This window comes from Monodelphis domestica, chromosome 8 (genome assembly GCF_027887165.1).
Source record: "Monodelphis domestica isolate mMonDom1 chromosome 8, mMonDom1.pri, whole genome shotgun sequence".
In the NCBI taxonomy this organism is placed as follows: Eukaryota; Metazoa; Chordata; class Mammalia; order Didelphimorphia; family Didelphidae; genus Monodelphis; species Monodelphis domestica.
Genome location: NC_077234.1, coordinates 216,253,076 through 216,280,037, shown reverse-complemented (window position 1 = coordinate 216,280,037; position 26,962 = coordinate 216,253,076). Strand labels below are relative to the sequence as shown.

Here is a 26,962-nt window from a genome sequence, read left to right as displayed (position 1 = left end):
CACAGATAAATAAGTACCAGCTTTTAACAAAGTGATCTGGGGTGAAGAATAATACCCTGGGCATTGGGAAAGGCTCCTTTAAAAAGGTAGCATCAGCTGAACCTTCCAGACTACATGAGGAAGAGGTAAAGGAGGTAGAACACTCCATATAGGAGTGTAGCTAATGCAAACTTTCTTAAGTAGAAAATGAATTAAGTTATATGGGGAATAGAAAGTGTGTCATTAAAGCTGGACCACAGAGTGCATTAGGGTGATAGCATTGTGAAATTAATCTTGACTGATAAGCTAGAAGCCACAGGGCAGAAGGATATTAAAGCTGAATAGAGGAGGGTTGTTTTTATTTTTATTTTTTGTCCTCCTTATACAATAGGGCATCTTGAGCAAGGTAGTAGTAAGATCACATTTTTAGGAATAAGATTTTGACATCTGTTTGGAAGATTGACCAATTAGAAGGCTATTGAAATGGTAACAGGCAGAGAAGATGAAAGTCTGAATTGGGGTGACTATGATATGAATTCAAAGAAATAGATAGAAGATGGCATCAACAGGATTTGGCAAGTTGATGGATATAGAGAAATAGAGGAGAGGAATATGCCTGGGAAACAGACATGGTAGGATGTTGTCCTATACAGATATACGAAAGTTAAAAGGAGAGGTGTGTTTGGGGGAGGAAATAATGACTTGTTTTAGAAATGTTGAGCTTGAAATTTCTATGGGATATCCAAGTAGATATAATTCATTAGGCAATTCAAAATGCAAGACTGAAACTTAGTATAGTTATGGATATATAGATTTAGGATAAAGATCTAGATAAGAAAGTAATTGAATAAATGAAAATTAATTTGATTATCTTCAAACAAAAAGAGGAGACCCAGGACTGGGCCCTGAGGAATGTTCATGGATAGTGGGCAGGACATGAATAATGATCTTGAAAAAGAGAATGAGTAGGATTGGTTCTATAGGTGGATACAGAATGACAATAGAGCAATGCCATTACAACTCAGTAAAAAAAAGAATACAATATACAGGAGGGTAGTGATTAATAATAACAAAAAACTAAAGACAAATCAAGAAGGATAAGGACTGAGGAAAGGACATTGGGTTTAGGAAGAAAGAGATCACCATAAAAGATTTCTTGAATAAACATGGCATATAATTCTGAAAAGTTTTTGCATGAACAAAAGCAGTGTAGTTAGAATTAAAACAATTAAATGAGGGGAAAAATCCATATTTGAGAGAGAGGCGACAAATAAGAAATGTGTTTTTGGCATGTCTAATGCAATACAGGTTTGTTTTGCTTGACTATATTTACTAGTTGAAAGGAAAGGTTTTAATTTGGAGAAGGGAGTAAGTTAACAGGGAATGTGAGGAAAATGTTAGCATTTCAAAACAGAAAAAGTGCCAGTGGAACACTTGTAGCCTGAAAAAGAGGCAAAATGAAACTTAAAAGGGGACAGACAATCAGGCCAATATTAAAATTATCTTTCAAATTATATATGTATATGCATGTGTATACAAATATTTCTAAATAAGTTTACTATATTATACAAATATAATACATATCAAATGTATTTAATAAAATACTAGTAGTAATAGCTGCAGCAACAGCAGCAGGAGTAGTAGCAATATCAGTAGCAGTAGTAATAGTAGAATTTTAAAATAGTGTTAATAAGTTCAATGAAGTATATAAGGTGTTCAGAGAGGACTAGCACCTCTGGTATGAGAGTTTGCTGAGCCCTTTTCAGGGCTCTTCATCTAACTTTGGTGTCCATTTTTCACTCAACTCTCACCTATGGCTCCAAGAAACTGTAGCGTGCACAGTGTCCATGCCCCTATAAAGCCATATCAGCAGATGGGTTAAATCAAGTTGAGGGTAACTAAAAGGCTTCACACTCATCAGTGAGTTATGGGGAAGGTGAAGACTTCCTTTGGTGGAATGGGAGGATGAGAACAATTTGTTACAAAGGCAGCTGAAGTAGGCAATGTGAAGCAGGGTTAAATACTAAAAACTCCAGTCATCCACTGTGCTCTGAACCATCTTCAGTCATCCTGACTCTTACCTTCACTTGGACTTCAATGTAAGGCTGATGACTTCGTATAATTCTGTTTCAAATCCAGCTGACACTTGAATCAAGACATCAGCCAGTAACGTCAGTGGTCACCTTCAAAAGAAGGATGGACAATAACTCCCATCACCTAAGAACTAATCTCATATTCCACTGATGCATTAATGAGGAGGAACTGAGATGACATTTATTCCACCTACTCATTAAAATGTCTACCAATCTGAATTGTCTTAGATAAATATGTGTATTGTCCCATTGCCATCTATAAAAGCAGGCTGGAGCTTATATTTGAGAATCAGCCCCACTCAAAATGCTTGATGGCTTGGGGTGCCAATAAACTTTTTGTTATATTTTCCAAGTTTGCCAATTTTAACAACTATATGTACAGTTTGAGATGCCTGAAAGTCAGTTGAGGATGCCAGATAGGAGATCAGCAGGGAGGTTAGGACAGAATAAACATATTTGGAAATCATCAGCATAGAGTTAATTAATTCCATGGGAACTGCTGAGATCTGGGAGAAGAGAACCCTGAGGGCATGATCTCCCTTCAGCTTAATAGATAGTAATATATTTTGTTTTAGTTTTAGTTTTTTGGTTTTGATTTTGTATTATTTTGTTTGGGTTTGTTTTTTAGGAGCAAACTGATAAGATTTGTTTTTGGCCTAGAAGGCTGAGCAGACACAGAAAAATTAGATTTGATCACACAAATAAATATCTAGTACTTACCTAACAACTAACTGATCTCATCTTGTAGAAACCATACTACCCACTTTTTTACAAATATATGCTCTTTTGGAAAGAAGGCAGACCCTTGTATTTCAGCAAAACAAGCAAACATTCCCTTTTCCTGAATATGAAAGTTTGTTTCTTCTAAGAGTCCTGGGGAACATGGAAATGAGATTAGAGAGGAGGGAAAATAATAAGTCTCCCAAAGAAGATTTAGGTAAAAGCATTTCCCCTCCCAAGAGAAGGGACAAAAAAGAGAGAAGCAATGTACAGTCACATGGGTAATAAAGCTAAAAGAGTCCCATTCCCATCCCTTAGAAGTAGTATTAGGTACACATTACACCTTTTTATGTTAAAGCAGTTTTCAAGCTGTTGTTCAGAGTAATCCCCTATAAAGGGGCTTCTTCACCCAAGAGGAGAGTCAAATACCAAAGCCACCAGGACAGGCCTCTGCTTTGAGCCTTTGATGTACTTCTTGCCCAAAGCTGACACCAAGATCCTAGAACAATAGAATATCAAAACTCAAAAGTAGTTCAAGATTTTCCAATCCTTTTCAGGCTCTGTATTCCTTCACATTCAATGAAATTTTCCTACCTCTATTCAAAATGAAAGTAAATCAATTCCAGAGTTTAGCATTCATGTGCACGTAAGAAATCAAATAGATGAGTTAAGAAAATAGAAGCTGTTTGCCATATATCCCCCATATATTTTGACAAGTTTCTTGAATCACATAGTAAGATTCATACTTCAGATTGAGAAATGCATGTAGCTTAAAACCTGCACTTTACAAATGGGGAAACTCAGAACCAGAAAAGGAAGATGCCCCATGTTTAAACAGATAGTTTGTTAAAAAGTCAAGATTAGACTACATCACTCTTGATTTTCAGTACAATGTCCTTTCCAATGTACTAGTTGTCTCAAGACGTATCTAATTGGTTTATTTCCTAAAAAGGGGAAAAGGGAAAGAACTTAAATGTTCTAAAATATTTATAGCAGTTCTCTTTGTTGTGATAAAGAACTGGAAAATGAAGGGATGCCCACCAATTGGGGAATGGCTAAACAAGTTGTGGTATATAATTGTGCTACAAGAAATGACAAGCAGGTTAATTTTGAGAAAATATGGAAAGACATACATGAAATTATAAGAGTGAAACTAGTAGAACCAAGAGAACATTATATGCAGCAACAAAAATAGTTTGAAGAATGACCTTTTCATAGCCACCTCATGTTAAAATTAATTGTGGTTGGACTAAAACATATAATAGGTGGTTGTCAGGGATTTTTTCTAAATCCCAAAATGAATTACTGAAGTAAATGGAATTTATGGTAGTTTATTTACAACATTTACAATAGAAGGAAGATATTAAGGAATAAGAGAAAGGGAGAAAACTCTGACTTCTTCTGATACCAGTTAGAATCTTTAAGCCCCAGCCAGGGGAAGAAAGTCTCAAGAAGATAGGCCTCACCTGGACACTTAGAAGGTTAGATTTTCTCCAGGACTGCCCACTCTTTAGTTCTCACCTTCTCTAGATTAATCTTAATTAATCTAGATTAAGCTCAATATAATCTTAGATTATATCTTTTTGGGTTTTTCAACACCTCTTTTGGTAAATTCATCTTTTGTAGTTACTTATCACCTTTTTGTAGTTAAATCTAAAAATAGATTATGGAGTACAATTCAATCTTCCCAATAAAGGAAGAGCTAAGTACTTTCATTGTTACAATCAGGAGATTACAATTTTATCTTCTCAATAAAGAAAGTTAATTATCTTCATTTTTACAATCAGGAGATAGTTAAATCCAATCTTCACATTCAAGAGAAAGAACCAATAAACAGAAATAAGCAAGATGAAGTTTTATATATACATATGCATATATATATATAAATATATATATATCTTTTTTGTTAAATGATGCCTTCTCTAATAAAAGAAGAGGGAAATGGTAGAGATTTGATTGGGTATTTTACTGTAACAGACAAATAAATAAATAACTTTTTAAAAACATTTTTAAAAGGATCTAATTGGGTTGATTGTGAATAGCCAAATGAGCCTCTAATACAGAGGTCCCATCAGTGTTTTGTGTCATAGACATCTTTGGAAATCTGGAGAACCCTGTAGACTCCCTCTCAGAATAATGTTCATTTCCCTACAGGAAATGCCCATTTTCAAAGGGCAACTAGGTAGTACAGTGGATAAAGTGCCAGGAAGAAAGTCAGGAAAAATAATTTCTTGAGTTCAAATCTAATCTCATGCATTTACTAACTATGAGACACTGGGCAAGTCATTTAACCTTGTTTGTCACTGTTCCTCATCTGTAAAATGTCAAATCACTCTAGTATCTTTGCCAAAAAAAAAAACCAAAAAAAAAACACCCAAATGGGATCTCAAAGAGTTGAACACAATTGAAAGAAAGAATGAACAAGATAGCACAGTACCTGTAGGTGCTTAATAAATGTTTATTGATTGATTAATTGATTTGAGTTAGAAGTTAATGAAAATAAAGATGTATTTTTTCCCCATCCAAGTATACAGCCATCCTGAAATATACCTCAGATTAATAACAACTGTGTTAGAACATCTATTTCACACTCTTATGTGGTCTTCTAGAGTTCTAGAACTTGGTGCTCAGTCAGTAAATCTGTATTAAATGAATAAATGGATGAGTGTTTCAAGGTTGGACTAGACCTTATTGCTCTAATGTGAAGCACATATCCTTTATTATTCTGCACCATGTAGGTGGTCATCTTTTGAACTTTAGGTATGGAATATGATTCAGTCTTTACTTTGAATTCCTTCCCCATTCATAAAATTTCAGTAGATGTGGTCTTTTTTGAGTTCTTCCAGAATCTGTGTCCACTCCATATTTTTCTTTTGGACTTTGGGTGTGTTTCCTTTGCTTTTGCTGTCCCTTTTTGTGTCTGCATCTTGCTCATTGTCTCCATAAAAAGTTTTTAGAGTTAGGTGCTTTTTTGATTGTTAGTTCATTTTTCCTATCTAATTATAGGTAGGCTCTGTTTTCTGGGGAGGTTGGGTACCCTCTTAAACTTCAGTCTTTCCTTGGTGTTATTTTTGGACTATTTTCTGTATTGTTACTAATTTACCAGATGGTCTGAGGGATGAGAACTCTGAGAGGCCCCTCCCACTGCTGATTCAATGGACTCTTGAGATGCTGATAGTTTAAAGACTTTCCTAAGGGTTGGGTGTAAGCTTTTGGTCTCAATCTGAACTTGATTAGATCAAGTGCTGATCAGATTCTAGCCCCAGGTTTAGGCTTGAGTTTTTTGGTCTCAGGGTGTTCTTGATGATTCCCCTGTCCTGAAGCTACACCCTTAGTTTTGCGCAAAAAAGATCTCGGGGAGGCTCCCCCTGAAAAATGTGTCCTCACCCCGAACTGTGGATTGTCTCACCCCAAGGCCAGACTGTGATTCCTGGCTTTTTCCTGGGTCCATATGGATTGGCCCTCCTTGGCCCAGATTGCCCTGGGGTGGGACTTCTCCACAGGTTTGCAATTTCAAGGGGTTTTAGTTGACTTGAATCTCTTTTTGCCTAGCAGGATCTTAAGGTCTGACTTAGCTTAGTCTTAAGTTTGAAAGAACCTGTCAGAGCAGATGCATAGGGTGGTAGTGGTGTGGTTTGTTCTTGATTTGCTTTTCACTCCTTGCTATGCCCCCTGCTAGCTCTGCTCCCCTCTCACCTCAGTTCAACAGATGATCTCTGCCAACCTTTTGGGGTTTTCTTTTTTTGAATGTTGTTTACCACTGTCTCTGTTGGTTCTTTCACTCCTGTATTCATTTTGTGGTGATATTTTACTCTTGGTTGGAGAAGATTTTCATGGTGAAATGGAGAGCTGCTGCCCTAGTTTTTCCTCCATCTTGGCTCCACCCACAGAAGTCTCCCAACTTCAGTAGATGTGGAGGTAAAAGCCCTATTTCAGGGTAACCAGAACAATAGATACGGCATTTTAGACTCTTTTGTAGACTTTTAGCAGTGAAACAAAAAGAGAGAAATAGAACATTATCCAAAGGAAGCATAGAACAATATGATATCAGCCTTCTTAACTCAAAATTCAACTATTATTAAAATATTTTTTTCTGTGGTTACAGACTTAGAATCAGGGATACCAATTTATAAAAATCATCAATTCAATAACTTTAAAATGGGAAATTACTTCAAGCTAACAGTATTAAAATGTTATATTTCTATGGAATTTCTTACTGCATAATATACTTCTTGCCTAATCAGATCAAACATAATCCCTCTCCTTAGGTGAGGTTCTTGAGACTTTGGACAATCAAGGTCTGACCAAAAGTACCCTGGTTTATTTTGCTTCTGATAATGGTGGGTCTTTAGAGTCTCAAATAGGAAATGAGCAGCATGGTGGCTGGAATGGAATATACAAAGGTGAGTCTTCTCATATTAATTTATTCTTAGACATTTGTTTCTGTGGGGGAGTAATCACTGCTCAACTTTTCATCTCACTCACTCAAATGAGATAATGTATAAGCTAATCTAAGGAAATCTAATCTGTTTAATTGTTCAAGGGATCCTGGGGTGGTACTCTCTGTTTTATAATTCTAGGTTTAGTCAGAGGGAGCAACTCTGTGTGATTCCTTAGAGTGCTTTATCTACATTGAACTGATGAAGGATTTAAAACATTAAGGAAGTCACAACATCAGAAGAAAAACAAAAATTCTTGATTTTGATATATAAAACACTTTTAATGTTATTCCCAAGTAAAGCCTCCCACCAGCGAGAAGCTTTATGGTAGGAAAATAGAAAAGGGATAGAAGTTTTGGATCCCGCGAAGGGTGTGAAGGAGCCAAGCTTTTGAGATGTCAATAATGAGTCAGTAATCAATTATTATTAATATTTGGGAGCCACAGCCATGCTCCAATCAATGGACATCACTGAAAGGCTATTTTCCACCCAGAGATCCTGTTTAACACTACACTGGTCAGAAGATGATATAGCTCAGCTGAGAGAATAAATAGAGACTAATAGAATTAGAGAATGCTAGGTATTAGCATTGGAAAAGAAAGAGAGAGACACATGGCCGAAGGCCAGGCCTCAGGTAAAGATAGAGAGGACAGCAAAACCTGTAGCTCGTCCAAGAAGGAGAAGAAGAAAGAGAGAGAAGAGGGAGGAGCTTGCTGCAGCTCCCCAATTTATTGTCTTTTGATATGCAAATGAACTCAATACATATTGATAAGTTACATGATGCCTCAATACATATAGATGAGTTACATAGTGTATTGCCATTGGATAATTGCAAATTACGACAAGGTGAAGGTGGGGTTTTTATCTTCAGGTGAGTGAGACAAAGGAAGCAGGGTTTCACGCCCTAAGTTCAGCCACGTTGGGAAAGAGTTCATTGCCATGCACAGAATGGCCTTGTGCCCGTTCACAAACCTTGTCTCTTTATAATACCTATGGGCTGGACTGCTACACCAAACAGCTGGTAAAATGATGGCAAAGGGAGATTACAAATTTTTTTATCTTTAACAGCAGTAACTTCAAGTGCATTCTAAAACAATTGAATCTTCATTATTTATGAAAAATTTCAGGGAAGGATACATTTACAAATATACTGAGAATAATGAAGGGAAGAAAAGGTGAAAGAAAAAGAAATAGAAGGTAAACAATACAGAGAAATGTGTACATTATATGAAAAATGAAAATGGGACTATAAAGGGGTGTAGCAGTTATTCAAGTTAACCAGAATTTATTAAGTGCCTACTACTAGGGACTGCTAAATACTGAGAATATCAAGAAAAGCAAAAAAAAAAGCAAAAACTTTTTCTTCAAGGAATTCACATTTTATAGGGGTGACAGCACACAAACAACTATCCAGAATAATTCAGAGATAATCACAGAGGGAAGGCTTTAATATTAAGATAGGATGAGGTAGGTCAGAGGCAAAATAGTGGCTTAGTAGCAGCAAAAGCTGAAACTGCTCTGACTGTCCTTCCATGCTAATTTTCAAAAAGACAGGAATCCAGATCTAACAGTAAGACAATCAAGTGCTCTCCTGCTGAACACAACTTGAAAGGAAGGCAAATAGAGTCGATTTTTCCTGGACAAGGAGGAACCTGAAGCAAAACTGTACATAGAAGAATGCTGACCAACTGACCCCCCCCCCCCACCTATCAAATAGGTTCTGCAATTGGGCATAGGCTGACTTTGGGATCTTGGGATGGGGACTACACCAGCAAGAGCACATCAGATCCACCCTTTGAAGTTCCAATCCCTGGCACCAGCCTTCAGTGAGGTCCAGGAATCAATCTGACTATGTCGTTTCAAGCCTCCACAGCTGCACTGAAGACTTAGCCCCAGGACAAATTAGGGTACACTGCCTAATCCTACAAACTAGCAGAGGACATACAGAATCAGCAAGCAGCTTATAGAATTCCCAAACCACGGGGGGGGGGGGGGGGAAGGGAGTCTGGGTAAATGAGTAAACAACAGAAAAAACATTTAACCCTTAGAAACTTATTTGGGAAAAAAAAAGACCAAAGAGCAGAATCAACAGAGGATAGTTAGATTCAAGGAACTACAAACAAAACTTCAAAAAAAATGGCAATTGGTCTCAAGCTCTAAAAGAACTTTTAAAAAAATGAATTAAAAAATCAAATAAGATAGTTTGAAGAAAAATGGGAGAAAAGAAATGATAGTAATGCATAATAACAGCTTAAAAAGCAAAATTGGTCAACTGGTAAAAGAGGCAAAAAAATTCAGTGAAGAAAAGTGTCATGAAAAGTAGAATGGATCAAATGGAAAAGGAGGCTCAAAAGATTATGGAAGAAATTCAGTCTTTAAAAATTAGAATTGGGGAAGTGGAGCCAAGATGGTAGCTTAGTAGCAGGAAAAACTTGGAGCCCCTCAGAAATTTCTTCCAATCCAATTACAAAGAGTCTCAAAAGTAAAGAGGTCAAAACAGGATGAGTAAAGGATTTCTTCCACTGGATACAGTGTGAAAGATAGACTGTGAGAGGGGATTCTCATGCTATGAGGGGGAAAAACTTCAAAAGGGACTACCCCTCCCACCTACTCACCATGCCAGTGAGAAACATGGCTAGAAAAAAATGTCTAAATTCTTGGCAATTAGCTGAAAGCACCACAAACTCACCCCTGAGACCTGTTGCAGACCTGGGCAGTGAGGCTCAGATAATACCAGGGAGCTCACTCCCATGCAGCAGCAGCAGAGGCAGCAGTGTCTCAGGAAGATAGCCTCTGGGCAAAATGCCCCACAATCTGCTACACTACAAAGCCACCCCTAAAAATGCCAGCCTTAGGAGGTGGGGCTAAGAGCTGTAACAGCAGCACCAGCAATAACAGCAACAGCAACAATAGTAGCAGCAGCAGCAACAGTAGCAGTAGCAGTAGCAACAACAGCAGTAGTTGAGGAAAATAGCCTTAAGACAAAACACTCTGAGGCATAGTACATAAAAAATACCATAGATCTACCTGCCCTCATTCAGGCCTCTGACAGGGAAGGGAAGATAATCCCAAACTATAGCCCTGTGATACAGAAACCAAGAGAGCAATGACAACCAACATGCAGGAATCCTAATCCTCCAGTGGAAAAGAAGTAAACAACAGCAAAAAAAGCTCTTTACCCTTGAAAATTTCTATGGCGAAAAAGAGCAAACTAGAGAAGCAAAAGAAGAGAATGAGAAACAAAAATGGAAATTTGTCACAAGCTCTTGAGGAACTCAAAAGGGAATTCAAGAACCAAGTAAGAAAGAGAGGAAAAAATGGGAAGAAAAGTGGGAAAAAGAAATGAAAGTAATACAAAAAAAAAAGAAAATAACAGCTTAAAAGACAAAATTACCCATCTGGAAAAAGAGGCACAGCAATCAAATGAAAAAGAAAATAGGAGACCAGAACTGACCTGTTAAAAGCCATTAAAAATAGAATGGACCAAACCAAAAAAGGAAAATCAAAAGATCATAGCTGAAAATCAGTTTTTAAAAACTAGAATACAGCAAGTAGAAGCTAATGATCTCATGAAATAACAAGAAATAATTAAGCAAAATCAAAAGAATTAAAAGATAGGGGAAACATGAAATTGCTCATTGAAAATACAACTGACCTGGAAAACAGATCCAGGAAAGACAATTTGAAAATTACTGAACTACCTGAAAGCTGTGATCAGACAAAAAAAAAAAAGCCTAGTCATCATATTACTAGAAATTTTCCAAGAATATTCCCAGATATTCTTGTATAAGAAGGCAAAATAGACATTGACAGAATCCACAGATCATACCCTGAATTAAATCCCCAAAAGACAATTCCAAGGAATGTTATAGCCAAATTCAAGAGCTTCCAGGCCAAAAAAGTAATAATGTAAGTAGCTGGAAAGAATTCAGATATCAAGGAGTACTAGTCAGGATTACACAAGATTTGACAGCTTCCACACTAAAAGACGCCAAGGCTTGGAATATGATATTCAGGAAGGCAAGAGAAATGGGTCTACAACCAAGAATCACCTACCCACTGACTATATACTTTCAGGGGGAAAATATGGGCATTTAATAAAAAAGACGAGTTGCAATTATTGCTAAAGAAAAGACTATAACTAAATGGAAAATTTGATGTCCAAATACAAAATTCAAAAGAACCCAAAAAAGGTAAATAAGAAAGAAAAAAAAATTAAGGTCTTCAATAAGGTCAAGTTGATTATATTCCTATATAGAAAAATGTTATCTGTAACTCTCAAAAAATTGTTTTCATTATCATAATAGATAGAAGAAATATACATAGGCATAGGTTCTGGTATTAAGTTGTTTAGGATGATATGTAAAAAAATAATTAGGGAAAAAAGGATTGTTCTAAGAGAAACTTAAAGAAAAAAGTAAAATATGATAAATTACACCACATAAAGAGGTGCATTGGGTGGTGGGGGAATACTATTATATGATGGGGAAAAAAGATAATGGTGACCATTAATAACTAAACTTTAATCTCAGTGGAATTGGTTCTGAGAGGGAAGAACATCCAAATTCATTGAGGAATAGAATTCTATCTTACCCTGAAGAGAAATAGAAAGGGAATAAGAAAGAGGAGGTGTGGGAAAGGGGAGTATTAAAAGGGGGAGAAAATAGATCTGATTAAAAGAGATAAAGAAGGTAATTACATCCTGATAAAAGGCAGTATAGAAAATGAAGAAATACCAGTTTTCAACATGTATGCAGCAAATAGTATAGCAGATTTTTAAAGAAACTATTGGATCTTAAGGAAGAAATAGACAGTGTAAAGGATTAAAATTAGTGGTTTGACTAAAATATGAGAATACTAAGTTAATATTGTGGTCACCAATTAAAAAATATTATAGCTTGTAAAGATAATTATAAAATATATTTATTTTATATATATGTGATATATAATATATAAAAATAAAAAATATAAAATTATTATAAAATTATAAAAAATATAAAAAAATAATAATAAGGTTGTGACCTAATCTAAATTAATTTTGGTCACCAGGGAATATCCCAAATAAAATACCCAAATCAGTTAGTAAATTTATGGTGGTTTAATTAATATAGAGGAAAGAAATTAAGGAGAAGGGAGAGGGAAAGGACTTAGGATTTCTCCCACCTGGCCTGTGCCAAGGGAAGTTCAAAGTTCTCTGCCACAAGGTCTCTGAAGATTAGTGACTTTCTAAGAGGGTAGTGTTTGGAAGGTAAAGGAGAAAGAATCAACCTAAACTCCAACACAGCTCAGTAAGATGCCTCACCTGAACTAGGCTACTCAGCTTCTCCCAGTATAGTATCAAGGAAAACTCACTACCAAACTGGACAATAGCTGCTGCCACGCCAAGATACCGGAAAGCTTAGCACGCTCAGAAAGCTGCTGCCAGCCACCTCTCCAGTGCAAAAGAGACTGGAGAGAGGAAGTGATGAGAAATATATAGAGGATTTTACATCACTTTCCTGTGTCTCACCTGTACCAATGGTAGCTTCAGCTTGACTTAGGACATCCCAGAGGTCTGTCAGCTGTTTCTGATTTGTCATTTGCTATCACATGTCTATCATAGGCCATCCTCCTAGATACTTAATCCTTAAGTATGGGTGTAGACATTCCTGATTTTGTTAGACTAAGTGGGGTCGAGTAATCTAAAGTTCACAAGCTCAAGTCAAGTGACTTTTAGTAGCTTTTATTTACAAAGAAGTGGAAAGAGTGAAAGTAGAGAAATGTAAGAAGAGGGTATAGAAAATATGTAGCCTATCACACTAAATGTTGCTTCAATGTCTAGCTCAGCCCTGGAAGGGCTCATTAACCCTAAGCCAGAAGACCTGGTGATGTCTCATACAAAGGTTCCACCATCGCAGTCTCTTCCAGGAGAAGGAGACCTCTCTAGAACTAATCTCTCCAGAAGCCAGAAGGGAAGGCCAGCTACTCACTCACTCAAGATGAAGTCCAATGGAGAAGGTCCAGGAGCAATCCTTTAAGAAACAGTCCAAGAGCCAAAGTCCCATGCCAAAGCCAAAGTACAAGTCAAAAGCCACCTCCAAGAGACAAGTCACAAGCCAAAGCTCCATGCTGAAGATTCAAGCTGAAGACCCCATTGGACAGGAAGTTCAGGACTTTTTCTAGTGCTTTTTTCACATCCCTTCCTGTCCCTTCCGCCACTTCACAGGGGCCAATCACAGCTTCCAAAATGCCTAGAACTGCCCATGGTGGGTAGGTGGGGGGCTGTCTGGGATCCACCTCTCATCCTCTGAGGGTATAAACTCTTATCAAAGGATTCACAAGTTTCTGGAGTTGTTGCCCATTTTTGTTAAGTGACTTGAGAACTCCCTTACTTAGTGTTAAGTAGGGGTGTTTAAGTTTTTGGTTGATTAATTCAAAATAGACAAAGAGAATAAAGAATCCCTTTCACAATAGTCAAACTATATTAGTGGGAGACCTCAACCCTCTTCTATCAGATCTAGATAAACCAAACAAAAACTAAATAAGAAAGAAGTAAGAGATGTGAATGAAATCTTAGAAAAATTAGACCATATAGAGGGCATAAAAACATTGCAAACAAATGCAAAAAAGCAGAAATAATAAATATAACTTTTCATATCATAATGTGATAAAAATTTTAATTAGTAAGGGTACATTGAGAGGCAAAATAAAAATTAATTGGAAGTTAAATAATTTTATCCTCCAAAACTGGTTGAATCAAAAATCATAGAAACAATTGCTGATTTAATTGAAAAGAATGACAATGAAGATAAAACAAATCAAAATTCATGGGATATAGCAAAAGCAGTACTCAGGGAAAAATTTATATGCCTGAGGGCATATATTCACAAATCAGACAGGGAAGAGGTCAATGAATTGGGTGTGCAACTTAAAAAAAACTAAAAAGAGAACAAATTAAAAATCAAAGGAGAAATTAATAAAAATTGAAAGTAAAGGAATTATTGAACTAATAAGACTAGGAGCTGGTATTAAAAAAAACAAATAAACTAGATAAAGTTAATGTAATTAAGAAAAAGAAACAGAACCAAATTAACAGTATCAAAGATCTTACCTAGAATGAAGAGGAAATTAAGGAAATTATTAAGAGCTATTTTTGCCTTTTTATATGACAATAAATATGGCAATCTAGGCAAAATGAGCAAAAATCTACAAAATTATAAATTGCCTAGATTAATGAAGAGCAAATAGAATATTTAGATAATCTCCAAACAGAAAAAAGAAATTGAACAAACTATCAAGGAATTACACAAGAAAAAAATCACCAGGACCAGATGGATTCACAAGTGAATTCTATCTAACATTTAAAAAACAACCCCAATACACTACAAACTATTTGACAAAATAGCTGGGAGAAGGAGTCTTACTAAATTCTTTTCATGATACAAATATATTACTGATTTCAGTCAAGAAGATGAAAAACAGAGAACTATAGATCAAGATCTTTAATGAACATAGATGCAAACATTTTAAATAAAATATTAGCAAAAAGACTACAGCAAGTTATCACAAGGATTATTCACTATGACTAGATGAGATTTATACCAGGAATGCAAGAATGATTTAATATTAGGAAAACAATCAGCATAATTGACTATATCAATAATCAAACTAGCAGAAATCACATGGTTATATTAGATGCAGAAAAAGCCTTTGGCAAAATACAATACCCGTTCTTAAGGAAAACACTCGAAAACATGGAAATAAAAGAGTCTTTCCTCAAAATAAGTAGTATTTATTTAAACCTTTCAGCCAGTATCATCTACAATTGGGATAAGTTAAGAGCCTTTTCAATAAGATCAGGAGTGAAGCAAGGATTGCCATTATCAACAATATTATTTACTATTGTACTAGAAATGCCAGTGTTAGCAATTAAAGGAAAAAAAGCAATTGAAATGATTAAAGTAGGCAATAATGAAACTAACCTATTATTCTTTACAAATGATATGATGGCATACTTGGGGATGCTAGAAAATCAACTAAAAATCTAGTTGAGATAATTTAAAACTTTAGCAAAGTTGCAGGATACAAAATAAACCCACATAAATCATCAGCATTTCTATGTTTCCAAGAAAATTCAGCATCAAGAGTTAGAAAGAGAAATTCCATTTAAAATCACTATAAATAATATAAAATGTTTTAGAATATATATACCAAGACAATTACAGGAATTATATGATCAAAATTACAAAATTCTTTACACACAAAATTAAATCTAAACAATTGGAAAAATATTAATTGCTCATGGGGAGGCCAAGCTAATATAATAAAAATAACAGTCCTATCTAAATTAATTTACTTATTCAGTACCATACCTATCAAAATAAAAAAAACCTATTTTATACAACTAAAAAAATAATAACAAAATTCATTTGGAAGACCAAAAGATCAAGAATATCAAGGAATCTAATGAAAAAAAATGTGAAAGATGGCAACCTAGCAATACCAGATCTTACACTGTCGTATAAAGCAGCAATCATCAAAACAGGTACTGGCTAAGAAATAGAAGTGTGGATCAATGGAATAGACTATGAATAAGTGTCCTCAGCAATCTAGTGTTTTATGAACCCAAATATCCCAGCTTCGGGGCTAAGAACTCACTATTTGACAAAATTGCTGGGAAAATTAGAAATTTTTATGGTAAAAATTAGGTTTAGACCAATATTTCACATCCTATACCAAGATAAATTCAAAATAGGTATATTATTTAAATATGAAGTAATATTATAAGTAAATTAGGAGAATGTAAAATAGTTTGTCTATCACATCTCTGGTGAAGGGAAGAATTTAAGACTAAACAAGCAGTAAAGAAAATTACAAGATATAAAATGAATAATTTTGATTATATTAAATTAAAAAACTTTGAACAAAATAAATGCAACCAAAATTAGAAGGGAAGCTACAAACTGGGAAAAATGTTTACAACAAATTTCTCTGATAAAGGTCTAACTTCTCAAATATATAAAGAACTAAGTCAAATTTATAAGAAACCAAGTCATTCCCCAATTGACAAATGGTCAAAGGATATAGATATGCAGTTTTCTGATGAAGAAATCAAAGTTATCAATAATCATATGAAAAAATATTCTAAATCCCTCCTGATTAAAGAAATGCAAAATAAAATAACTCTACGGTATCATTTAGCAGAGTGACCAATATGACAGTAAAGGAAAATAATAAATGTTGGAGGGGATGTGGTAAAACTAATGCATTACTGGTGGAGTTGTGAAATGATCTAACCATTCTGGAACACAATTTGGAATTATGCACAAAAGGTTTTAAAAGGATGCATACACACCTTTTGATCCGTCAATACTCCTACTAGGTCTGTATCCCAAAAGAGATTTTTAAAATGGGAAGCGACCTGTTTGCATAAAAATATTTATAACTTTGCTTTTTTGTAGTGGCAAAAAATTGAAAACTAAAGGGATGTTCCTCAGTTGGGGAATGGCTAAAATTGTGGCATATGATGATAATGGAATACTATTGGGCTCTAAGGAATGATGAACTGGATGATTTCAGAAAGAACTGGAAAGACCTATGTGAACTGATGCAGAGTAAAATAAGCAGAAAAGGAGAACATTATACCCAGTAACTGCAATATGGTGGAATGATAAAATGTAATAGATTGCTATTAACAGCAATAAAATGATCTAGGACAATTCTGAGGGACTTTGGATTTGAAGGAAACCAATGAAGCCAGGAGTCAGAGAAGAAGAAGAAGAAAGAAGAAAGAAGGAGGGAGGAGGAGGAGGAGAAGGAGAAGGAGGAGAAGGAAGAGGAAGAGGAAGAGGAGGAGGAAGAAGAAGATGATGATGAAAGAAGAAAGAAGAAGAAGAAGAAGATGAAAGAAGAAAGAAGAAAAGAGAAAGAAGAAAGAAGAAGAGAATTCCAGGCATTGGAGAGAGTATATTTAAATTCACAAAGTAGGAAGATAAGATAGAGTATCTGGTTCTAGGAGTCATATGGAGGCCAGAGACACTAGATCACAGACTACTTGAAGGAAAATAAAGTGTTGGAAGTCTGGAAAGGTAGGAGTGGGTCAGGTTATGCAGGTCTTAAAAAATCAAACAGAAGATATATGCCTGATCCTGAAGGCAATGTGTCAGAGAGATATCAGAGTCAAATCTTCACAAACATGTATCCATGATTTAACTGAGCTTATATTCATCTCAAATACAAGCACAAGTTTGTTAAATATGATCCTGAGAAAGATACCAACAAAATAAAGAATAATTTAAGAGTAATATTAAATCATTGTTGTTATTTTAAAATGCATTTTAAGTCTTAAAAGGTATTAGAACCAATAATGGATACTGAAATTCCAATGTAACATAAAATGAATGGTTTTATTGCCTTCCCCTCCCCACAAAAGACCTTTTTAATACCTCCTCCCTGAGGAGAAATGAAATATTATAGTAAAAGTTCTCTTAAAACAAATAAGAAAGATATCTTACTTGTGAACTTATTTCCTTTTATATGTTCTTGATTATGAATTTTGTTTCATTAAATCAAATTAAGGAGGCAAAGGCATGGGAGCCTGGGATGGTGGAATCAGGGTACCAGGGATATTCCGGTGGCCTGGAGTCTTACCTGCAGGTCATGTGATTGATGACCCTACAAGCATGATGGATATCTACCCAACAGTGGCTCGTTTGGGAGGAGGAAAAGTGCCCAGAGATAGGTAAAGAAACCTTTATATATAATCACTCTATATTGTTTGCAAAAGCACTATAAATTTTTTCTAAATTTTTACATATGAAAAGTGCATTCTTGTAATTTAATATTAGCATTTAAAAGGTATAAGATATAGTGCCCACTATATTAGTGTTTGAGAGGAAGACCAAAGAACTAAGATTATATAATTTGTATATTTGCTTTATTTTTATATGTACATCTCTAGTTTCCCTTGTTTTTTTTTTTAACCCTTACCTTCCTTCTTGGAGTCAATACTGTGTATTGGCTCCAAGGCAGAAGAGTGGTAAGGGCTAGGCAATGGGGGTCAAGTGACTTGCCCAGGGTCACACAGCTGGGAAGTGTCTGAGGCCAGATTTGAACCTAGGACCTCCAGTCTCTAGGCCTGGATCTCAATCCACTGAACTACCCAGCTGCCCCCAGTTTCCCTTGTTTAAACTTTTTAAGGAAGCCCTAATTCATGAAAGGTTTCTAGAGTTGGATGAGTCTGATTAAAACACAAACATATATAAAATTTAAGCCTAAATTATCTATTTTGCAATAGAATTGTTATTTTAGACAGCCAGATGGAACAATGGATAGAACACTGAGCTTAGAATCAGGAAGACTTATCTTCATAAGTTCAAATCCATCCTCAGACACTTACTAGCTGTATGAACCTGGGCAAGTCACCTAACCCTGCTTTCCACAGTTCCTCATCTATAAAAATGAGCTGAAGAAGAAGCTGGCAAACCATTATAGTCTCTGCCAAGAAAATCCCAAATGGGCTCACAAAGATTCTGACACAATTGAAATAAGTAAACAGCCAAAAATGGAACAATAATAGTACCTAACTCCCAGAGCTATATTAGACAATATTTGTAAGATGATGATCTAAATTCTCTCCACTATTATTGCTATTACTTTAGAATCAGAGGAGACCTTAGCAGTCAACAATTTAGGCATACAAATTAGGAAACTAGAGCATAGACAAGTACCTTAACTAAAGCAATTCTATTCAACAAACATATATTAACTGCTGCCATTTTCAAGATACCATGCTAGTTTCTGGGAATACAAAAAAGAGATAAACACCCTGCTCTAAAGGAGCGTGCATGCATTCATTTGCACACACCCACACATATCCATTCACACACTTAATATGGGAGAAAATGTCTTATTCAATGATTTTTCAGTCAAGTGGAAAGCAAGAACACTAGTTGGAAATATATTGAAAATCAAATAATTTAGGTCATGTGTTTTGGTGGGTTTTTTTTTTTCCTATTCCTTCTGTAGAGTATTTCAGCCAAAAGTGATGCTGAAGCTAAATTATGTGAAATATTTAATTAAATATCTATATCTTCTTGCTTTAAAAGTAGCTAAATAAATACAAGTGACCAGTAATATTCTTTTGATCTTTTCCTAATGAGTGGAGACTATGCTATGGGGGTCATATAATCATAACTCTAAAACTGGAAAGGGCATAAGATGTAATCAAATCCAATCCTCTCATTTGACAGAGGAAACAGAAAAAAAGAGAGGCTAAACAACTTGACCAGGGTCATATAGCTATTAAATGTCCAAAGTGAGATTTTCACTCAGATCCTCCTAAATAAAAGCACTCTGGGTACTATATTATGCTGCTTCCTTGGATAAAAATTAGTGCATATTGTGCAATTCACTTCTTCCCTTATCTTTTCTGTTTCCTTAGAATGATTGATGGTAAAGACTTAATGCCTCTGCTTTGGGGAGAAATTGATCAATCAGATCATGAGTTCATGTTTCATTATTGTGAATCATATCTGCATGCAGTCCGATGGCATCAAAAGGACAGTAAGTAGAAGATCCTCTGCTCAAAGCTCTAAAACTCAAAAGCTGTAGCATTAGTTTTGGAAAATATCCTATGGTGGCTAGGTGGTTCAATGGGTAGAATGCCAGACCTGGAGTTGGAGGGACTTGGGTTCAAACCTAACCTTAGGCAATTCTTAGCTGTGTGACCCTGAGCAAGTTACTTAATGCTATTCCTCATCTGTAAAATGAACTGGAGAAGGAAATGACAATCTACTACATCAAAACTCTACCAAGGGTCCCAAAGAGTCAGACACAGGAATTGAGAAAGAACAATAACAATGAATTTCCTGAATTAATAAATGGTTCTTTCTCAATTCCACAATGCTTTCCCTTCTCAAATATTGAAATTTGGGTGAAAATCTTTAAATGTCTCAAATAATGTTACCAGTCAGAACAGAATAAAGTGTAACATCAATAATGCTCTTTGAATTGTACCTGTCAAATTGTATATCCTTCTTCTTTTTTCAGGTGGTACAGTATGGAAAGTACATTATGTGACCCCAATATTCCACCCAGAGGGTTCTGGTGCCTGCTATGGGAGAGGAGTTTGCCCATGTTTTGGGGATGGTGTAATTCACCATGACCCACCTTTGCTATTTGATCTCTCAAAGGATCCTTCAGAGACTAACCCCCTTTCCGCTGACACTGAGCCCCTATTTAGTTTAGTAATTGCAAGAGTAGAACATGCTATACAAGATCATCGAAGTACACTAACACCAGTTCCACAGCAGCTTAATACTTTTAATAACATTTGGAAACCATGGCTTCAGCCATGTTGTGGCACATTCCCATTGTGTTGGTGTAATTGGGAAGATGGCCACAAATAAGAGAATTTTAGTATTCTAAAGGTGACAGAAGTCACTTCATATCTTCACTTGAAGTACTTATGGAGAACTGCTGCAAAATCACCAACAATACAATAGAATTTGTCATGCAAAATAAAATGCACTATGTTTAAAATATTCACAAAGTTATTTGTACTACAAAACTTGTAACATTGCAAAGCACCAAATCTCATGGGATAAATAACCTGTAAAGAAACAACATAAAACAACTTATCCTTACACCCAACCAGTACCAATGTAGTCTAGGAAAGAATTCAAGATAAGTGACTTTTAGTGTCTAGATGGATCCTAAATCCTTTAAGAGATAATTGATTAGGGGTAGCTAGGTAACATAGAGGATAAAGGACTAGACCTGAAGTTGGGAGGACCAAGGTTCAAATTTGTTCTCAGATACTTTCTAGTTGTGTAACCTGAGGCAAGTCACTTAACCCCAGTTTTCTAGCCTTTAGTGCTCTTCTGCCTTAGAATCTATACTAAGAAGGTAAGGGTTTAAAAAATAAGAAATAATTGAGTTTCTCTATCTGTTACAGAAAGTGTTCAGTGTTTATACTAGTCCACACTCTCTATTAATTATTTCCTATTCTTCCTCTGTTTATCTTCTTCGTACGTAAGTGTAATAAATTATGTGGCATTCATGTGTTGCTAGTACTCCTCTGTACTAGTACTCCACCCACAGGTTAGATGCAATCTTGGGTTCTCAAGGATTATGCCAGAGATATAAAACCTGATAGGTCATATGTAGCTAGAAAGACTTTGCATATGGGTCCAGTAGTGAAATAAATGTGCGTAGGTTTGAGGAAGAAATGAGTACAAGTGTCAATATGTAGAGTTCAAGGTGCCAGTGAGGCACCCCTATAGAGGTATATGGAAGGTAATAAAAAATTCATGTCTAAACTCTTAATAAAAAAAGGGGGATAAAATACATTTGGGAGAAATATGAACAGAAGTGGAAATTAGCTGGATAGAGAGGCCATAGAAGGAAATTTAAGAGAATATAGAGAAACTAAAAGGACAGGGATGCTGTTGAAGACTTAAGGCATAATTTTAGCGAAGGAGGAAGTGGTAGGCTCTGTTTAGACAACTCTTACTTAAACCTCATTTTTGTTACTTTATATATGATCTTGGGCAAGTGAGAAAGTTTATTTCAAATACTGTATAATTTCTAAGTTTTAAATTAGAGCTCAAGTTTTCTTTCAAGCCTCTTTCCTCATTCCTTTGTTCCTAACAAATCCAAGAAATGCTGGTCATATTTCCTACCCCAAGCATCTTCTAAATTGAAGTAATTAAAAAGTGAGATTTTGAGTTCTATCATGCCCAATAAACAAGAACTGGCTCAAGCCAAATATGTCTTCAGGCCAAGGCAGTGTCCTTGGGTCAGTGTCACTGAAATGAGCTGTGGAGGTCAAAACTTAACCAGCTTGGGTAGCTATTTGGTTGAGTGGAGATGGGAGGTCCTGAATTCAAATCTGGCCTCAGACAATTCCTAGCTATACAATCCTGGACAAGTCATTTAATCCCAGTTACCAAAGCCTTACTGAACTTCTACCTTGAAACCAATACTTAGTAATGATTCTAAGGTAGGAACTAAAGATTAAAAAAAAAAATTAAAACTTAACCAGACCCAACTCAATCTTCCCATCTATACCACTAAAGGCTAGTAGAATCTTATGACCAGGTATGACTCCTTCACTGTCATAAAGAAATAGGGAAAGAACTGAGAGAAAATTATTCTTCCTCCTCATTCATTATTCACTAGTTAGATATGTCTTCGGCTATCTAGGGAGAGAGCTTAATAATGAGTTCCCAAAATTGTATTTAATGACTGAAGAGGGTGGATTTCTTTCACTTTGATCACTGATCAATTAATCTGTTGATTATGCTAGCCTGATTAATAAATTGATTTGCTTACTAGGAACCCAGTTTTTCAGCTTTTTTCATCATCACAAAAGATGATTTTCTTCATACAGAGTTTCCTCACCTTTTAAATGTGGGGGTGGGGGGCAGCTAGAAAAATAGCATCTGAGGACAATTACAGTTCTAAATTTTTGAGGCCTGGAAGAAGGAAGAGAAGATGAGCCAAGAAAGGAGACTGATGAAAGAAGAAGTGAACTATGAGCTTTCTCTTAATTGGACTACATCCACTAATTTGGCCCAAGGCCCAAGAACACAAACTATCTGGGTCAGGTCTAGAACTGAATGTTATAACTCCCTGAACCCTACTTTGCTAGCAGCTACATGGTCCAATGGATAGAGTGCTGAGCCTAGAGTCAAGAAGACCTGAATTTATATTCATCCTCAGATATTTGTTATCTATGTATCCCCAGTTAATTCACTTGAACTCTGCATGTCACAATTTCCTGACCTATAAAATGAAGATAATAACATCTCCTTACCTTCCAGTGTTAGCATGTGGGGCGGGAAAATGATATATTTGTAAAGAACTTAACACAGGACCTAGCACATAGTATGTGCTTAATAAATGCTTGTTTCCTTCCTTTCTATTACTTTTCTACTCTAATACATGGATTACCTGCTTTCTTCAAAGCTAAAACAAATAATCTTATGTACACAGAGAAAGTAATGCACTTATTTAACTTATTTGATCATACAGAAAACTAACCCATGGTTTGGGGGTCAATAAAACTTTATTTAGCTCTAATAATAATAGCTAGTCTCTATATCAAAAAATTTAAAACCCCTATCTTCTGTCTTGGAATCAGTACTGCATATTGTTTCCAAGGCAGAAGAGCAGTAAGGGCTAGGCAATGGGAGTCAAATGAGTTGTCCAGTGTCACACAACTAAGAAGTCTCACTCTCAATCCACTGGGCCACCCAGCTGCCCCACCCCTCATATAGAATTTTAAGGATTGCAAAGCATTTTAAAAATTTTGGTAGTGTTACATGTGTCCACATGAGTCTGCCCAGTCTGTACCTTTTAAGGAGGCAAACATGAATAAATATATCTCTAGAGCAGGGGTCCCCAAACTTTTTACACAGGGGGCCAGTTCACTGTCCCTCAGATCGCTGGAGGGCCGGACTTAAAAAAACAAACTATGAACAAATCTGTATAGCACTGTCTGGGATAGCAGAGGTTGCATCACTGGCTGTAATGAGCCTGTCACACCTTGCACAGGCCCATCACTGCCACCACTATACCGGGCAGCAGTATACACAGTGCGGAATCCCCTCCCCCAGACTGCCACTCACCATGCTGACACCTTCCATTGTGCATCCACATAATCCTTTGTGCGATGCCTTGTTCTCCTTCAGTTACTCTCAGAACAAGGTGCCATCCAAAGGATTATGTCACTGGAAGTAGTACTGTATGTGAGTGATGCCGTGCTTTGTGGCACTGCCACATATAGTGCTCCTCTCACCGACCACCAATGAAAGAGGTGCCCCTTCCAGAAGTGTGATGAGGACTGGATAAATGGCCTCAGGGTGCCACATGTGGCCCGTGGGCTGTAGTTTGGGGACCCCTGCTCTAGAGTCTCATGTGCCCACAATTCTCCAACCAGGAAAGTAGCAAGAGATTGGCACTAGAATCTAAACCGTTTTTTCCTTCTTCTCAGAGAATGGGGAATAGGGTAGAATTCTATCTCCCCTCATTAAAAATATAGGGGGGGAAATTTCTAGACTCAAGTTGAGATCTTGATTGCTATCCCTTAGCAAGAAAGGAGTGCCTCAAGCTCTGTATCTAGGATTTGATTCTCCACCAAATGACAGTTCCAGAAATACCATACATAGGTAATAACAAACACAGATTTATTCAAGCCAATAGCAAACAGAAATGGGGTTGGGGGTGGAATTGCAGATGATAATATGCAAGACAATGCCTAGTGTGAATGGGCTCTTCCACTAGGAGATGTGTGCATGTGTGTGTGTTTGTGTATGTGAGAGAGCCAGAGACAGAGACAGAAAGAGAGAGATGGAGACAGTGACAGAGAAAAAGACAGAGACAGACAGACAGACAGACAGACAGACAGGCAACAAGATCTTCCCCTAAAGGGAAATTCCCCCAAGTCTTTAGTATAGTAAGCTGATGGAACATGATCAAAGTGCTGGCTCTTTTATATATCAACTTTTTCTGTCTTTCCCCACCCCCCACCCCCCATTTAGGGATCTCTCTTGAAGAGAATGTTGTTTAAAAAAAAATTAAAAAGAAGGAAGGGAAGTAGGGATGTAGTCTAGAAGGGGAGGCCTGGACCTTTTGGTTTGGAGAGGGGGGAAGAGAGGAGAACTCCCTTCTCCACAAAGTGGGGTTCAAGGGAGATAGCAGATGTAACGGGTTGGCTCAGAGAGAGGAGAGGGGGTTTGAAGATTTCCCCCCTTCTGCCTTCCCTCCTTAGCCAAAGCTGCTCTCCCCAGTTCACTCTTGTCCCTTTTGTCCCCCCTCCACTACTCAAGACCAAAAGGACTCCCCTCAATTCCATTCACTCACACTCAGCTTGGGGAACAGATAACTTTTAATGTTAACTCACTCAGGTAATACAAAAAGGAATATTGGGCAGGGAAGAATGGGAAAAGGAAAGTGGGGAAAGGGATCCCTGACTCTATCTAAACCCTTTTCCTCCCTCCTCAAGTTTGGGGGGAACTCAGGCCTTGGTAGCCTGAACCCCCCTGAGAGAAAGTCAGGTTGACTCACCCCTGGGCAACAGGAGCTGAGGTAAAGTCTGCTCAGGTTTCTCTTCAGAAAGTCCCTTCAATTTGGAAGTGTTGGGGGGAAGGATTTCCAGTCACCAGCAGGAAAAATGGGTAACCCTCAGGAGAAAATCTTTATCTACCTTCTCTCTTCGAGGTCTCCAGATGGAGAGAGTTCACTGCTCTCCAGCCAGAGGCTTCTCTACTCAGGAAATCTACTCAGGAAAAATCCCCGGGACCCCTCCCCTTTTGAGGTGGTCAATTTCATATACTCTTCAGTCTGGCACTTTTTCTCTAGTGCCAGCCCCTATCACAATGTGAAACACTGTATATTCTCCTTTGAAGCTAAAAGCCTGATGATCAAGATATTTACTCTCTAGGGCTCTTGCCAAACTAGCCCTTCATATAAGTATGGAGAAATCAGTCTCCATCAATATGGCAAGTCTTATGCTGATAGGCTTTGAGACACAGATTTCACAAATAATATCTATTTTATCTTTATAACAAATCTGGGAAGCAAGTGCTATTACTCTTTTCATCTTATGTTTGTGGAAACTAAGGTTATGAGACTTTTTTTTTCAGGGTCACACAGCTACTAAGTATCTGAGGATTTGAAATCATTTCTTCCTGACTCTAGGTCCAATATTCTATCTACTACACCATCTAGTTTCTTATACATACAAGTAGGGTCCCTTTATCTAGTTTCAGTTATCTGGGTAAATTGCAAAGCCTTCTGGAACAGTTGCTTTTGCTTTCACTTTCACTTCCTGGCGCTTTTATTATCACTTTTTTTTCCCCGTGTGTGTGTGTGTGTGTGTGTGTGTGTGTGTGTGTGTGTGTGTGTGTGTGTATTGTGGGTGTTTCTCATGATGGGGTAGAGGCTGCAGAATTGTGAATCTTAAAAATTCTCAGACCCTACTTCATAAGATTTGGTTAAGACCATTCCCCATTTTAAACAATGAAGGAACTTAGATCAGGAATGTGAGACCTCTACTCCACCCCTACTTAAGCATGCTTTAGGGGAAGAAACTCCTTGCTGAACAATCAAAAATATTTAAACCCATACTGATAGTAAGGCAAAAGTTTTTAAACTGTGCCTATTTTTAGATCTAATATAAAAGGGTGCTAAGGTCAGGCAACTTGTGAATTTACAAGGAGCAAAGAGGTGAGAACTTACTCAGAGGTTTTTTCAGGTGTGAACTTAATCAAAAGTTTAAGTCTACTCAGGTGTAAATTAAGAATGGTCTGTCCTTTGGAAAAATGTCTACTGTGATTGGTAGATGTGAGAACTAAGGGGAGGTAACATAGGAGAAAATTCCCTTTCAAAGGAGGTCAAAAAGGAGATCTCGGGAGATTCAGCTGGGAAAGGCTGAATTGGAGGAGGCAGCTGGTGTCTCTCTGAACACTAGAATCTTGCTTGGACAAATCTTGTGGTGAGTATATAAAAGACTGACTGATCTCTCTCTTAGGGTTTTCAGCCTAGGCTGGCTCATGCTGGCCTAGGCTGGTCTAGCCCTGTTTCTCATTATTTCCTTTCTCTCTCTCTCTTTCATTAATTCCTTATTTGTATTAATTAAAATCTCTATAAAACCCAGCTGACTTGGGTATATTTAATATTTGGGAATTTTTCCCTGGTGACCACCTTATATTTGATTTAAAACAAGACACTGTCTTGAAACCATAT

The 26,962-nt window shown here is 36.7% G+C and overlaps 2 protein-coding genes across 2 annotated transcripts in view; one reads left to right on the top strand and one right to left on the bottom strand.

Annotated features, from left to right (window-relative positions):
• The window catches only part of ARSL (arylsulfatase L), a 49,268-nt gene extending 27,722 nt beyond the window's left edge, over positions 1-21,546 (top strand). Inside the window, exons 8-11 of the mRNA XM_007500972.2 lie at positions 7,061-7,195; positions 17,789-17,951; positions 19,653-19,774; positions 20,261-21,546. Of these exons, the coding sequence (XP_007501034.1) occupies positions 7,061-7,195; positions 17,789-17,951; positions 19,653-19,774; positions 20,261-20,619 (779 nt within the window). The 3' untranslated portion in view covers positions 20,620-21,546. The remainder of the gene's footprint in view (positions 1-7,060; positions 7,196-17,788; positions 17,952-19,652; positions 19,775-20,260) is intronic.
• LOC130455864 (uncharacterized) overlaps positions 1-26,962 on the bottom strand; it is a 64,573-nt gene that overhangs the window by 18,901 nt on the left and 18,710 nt on the right. The window lies entirely within an intron of this gene.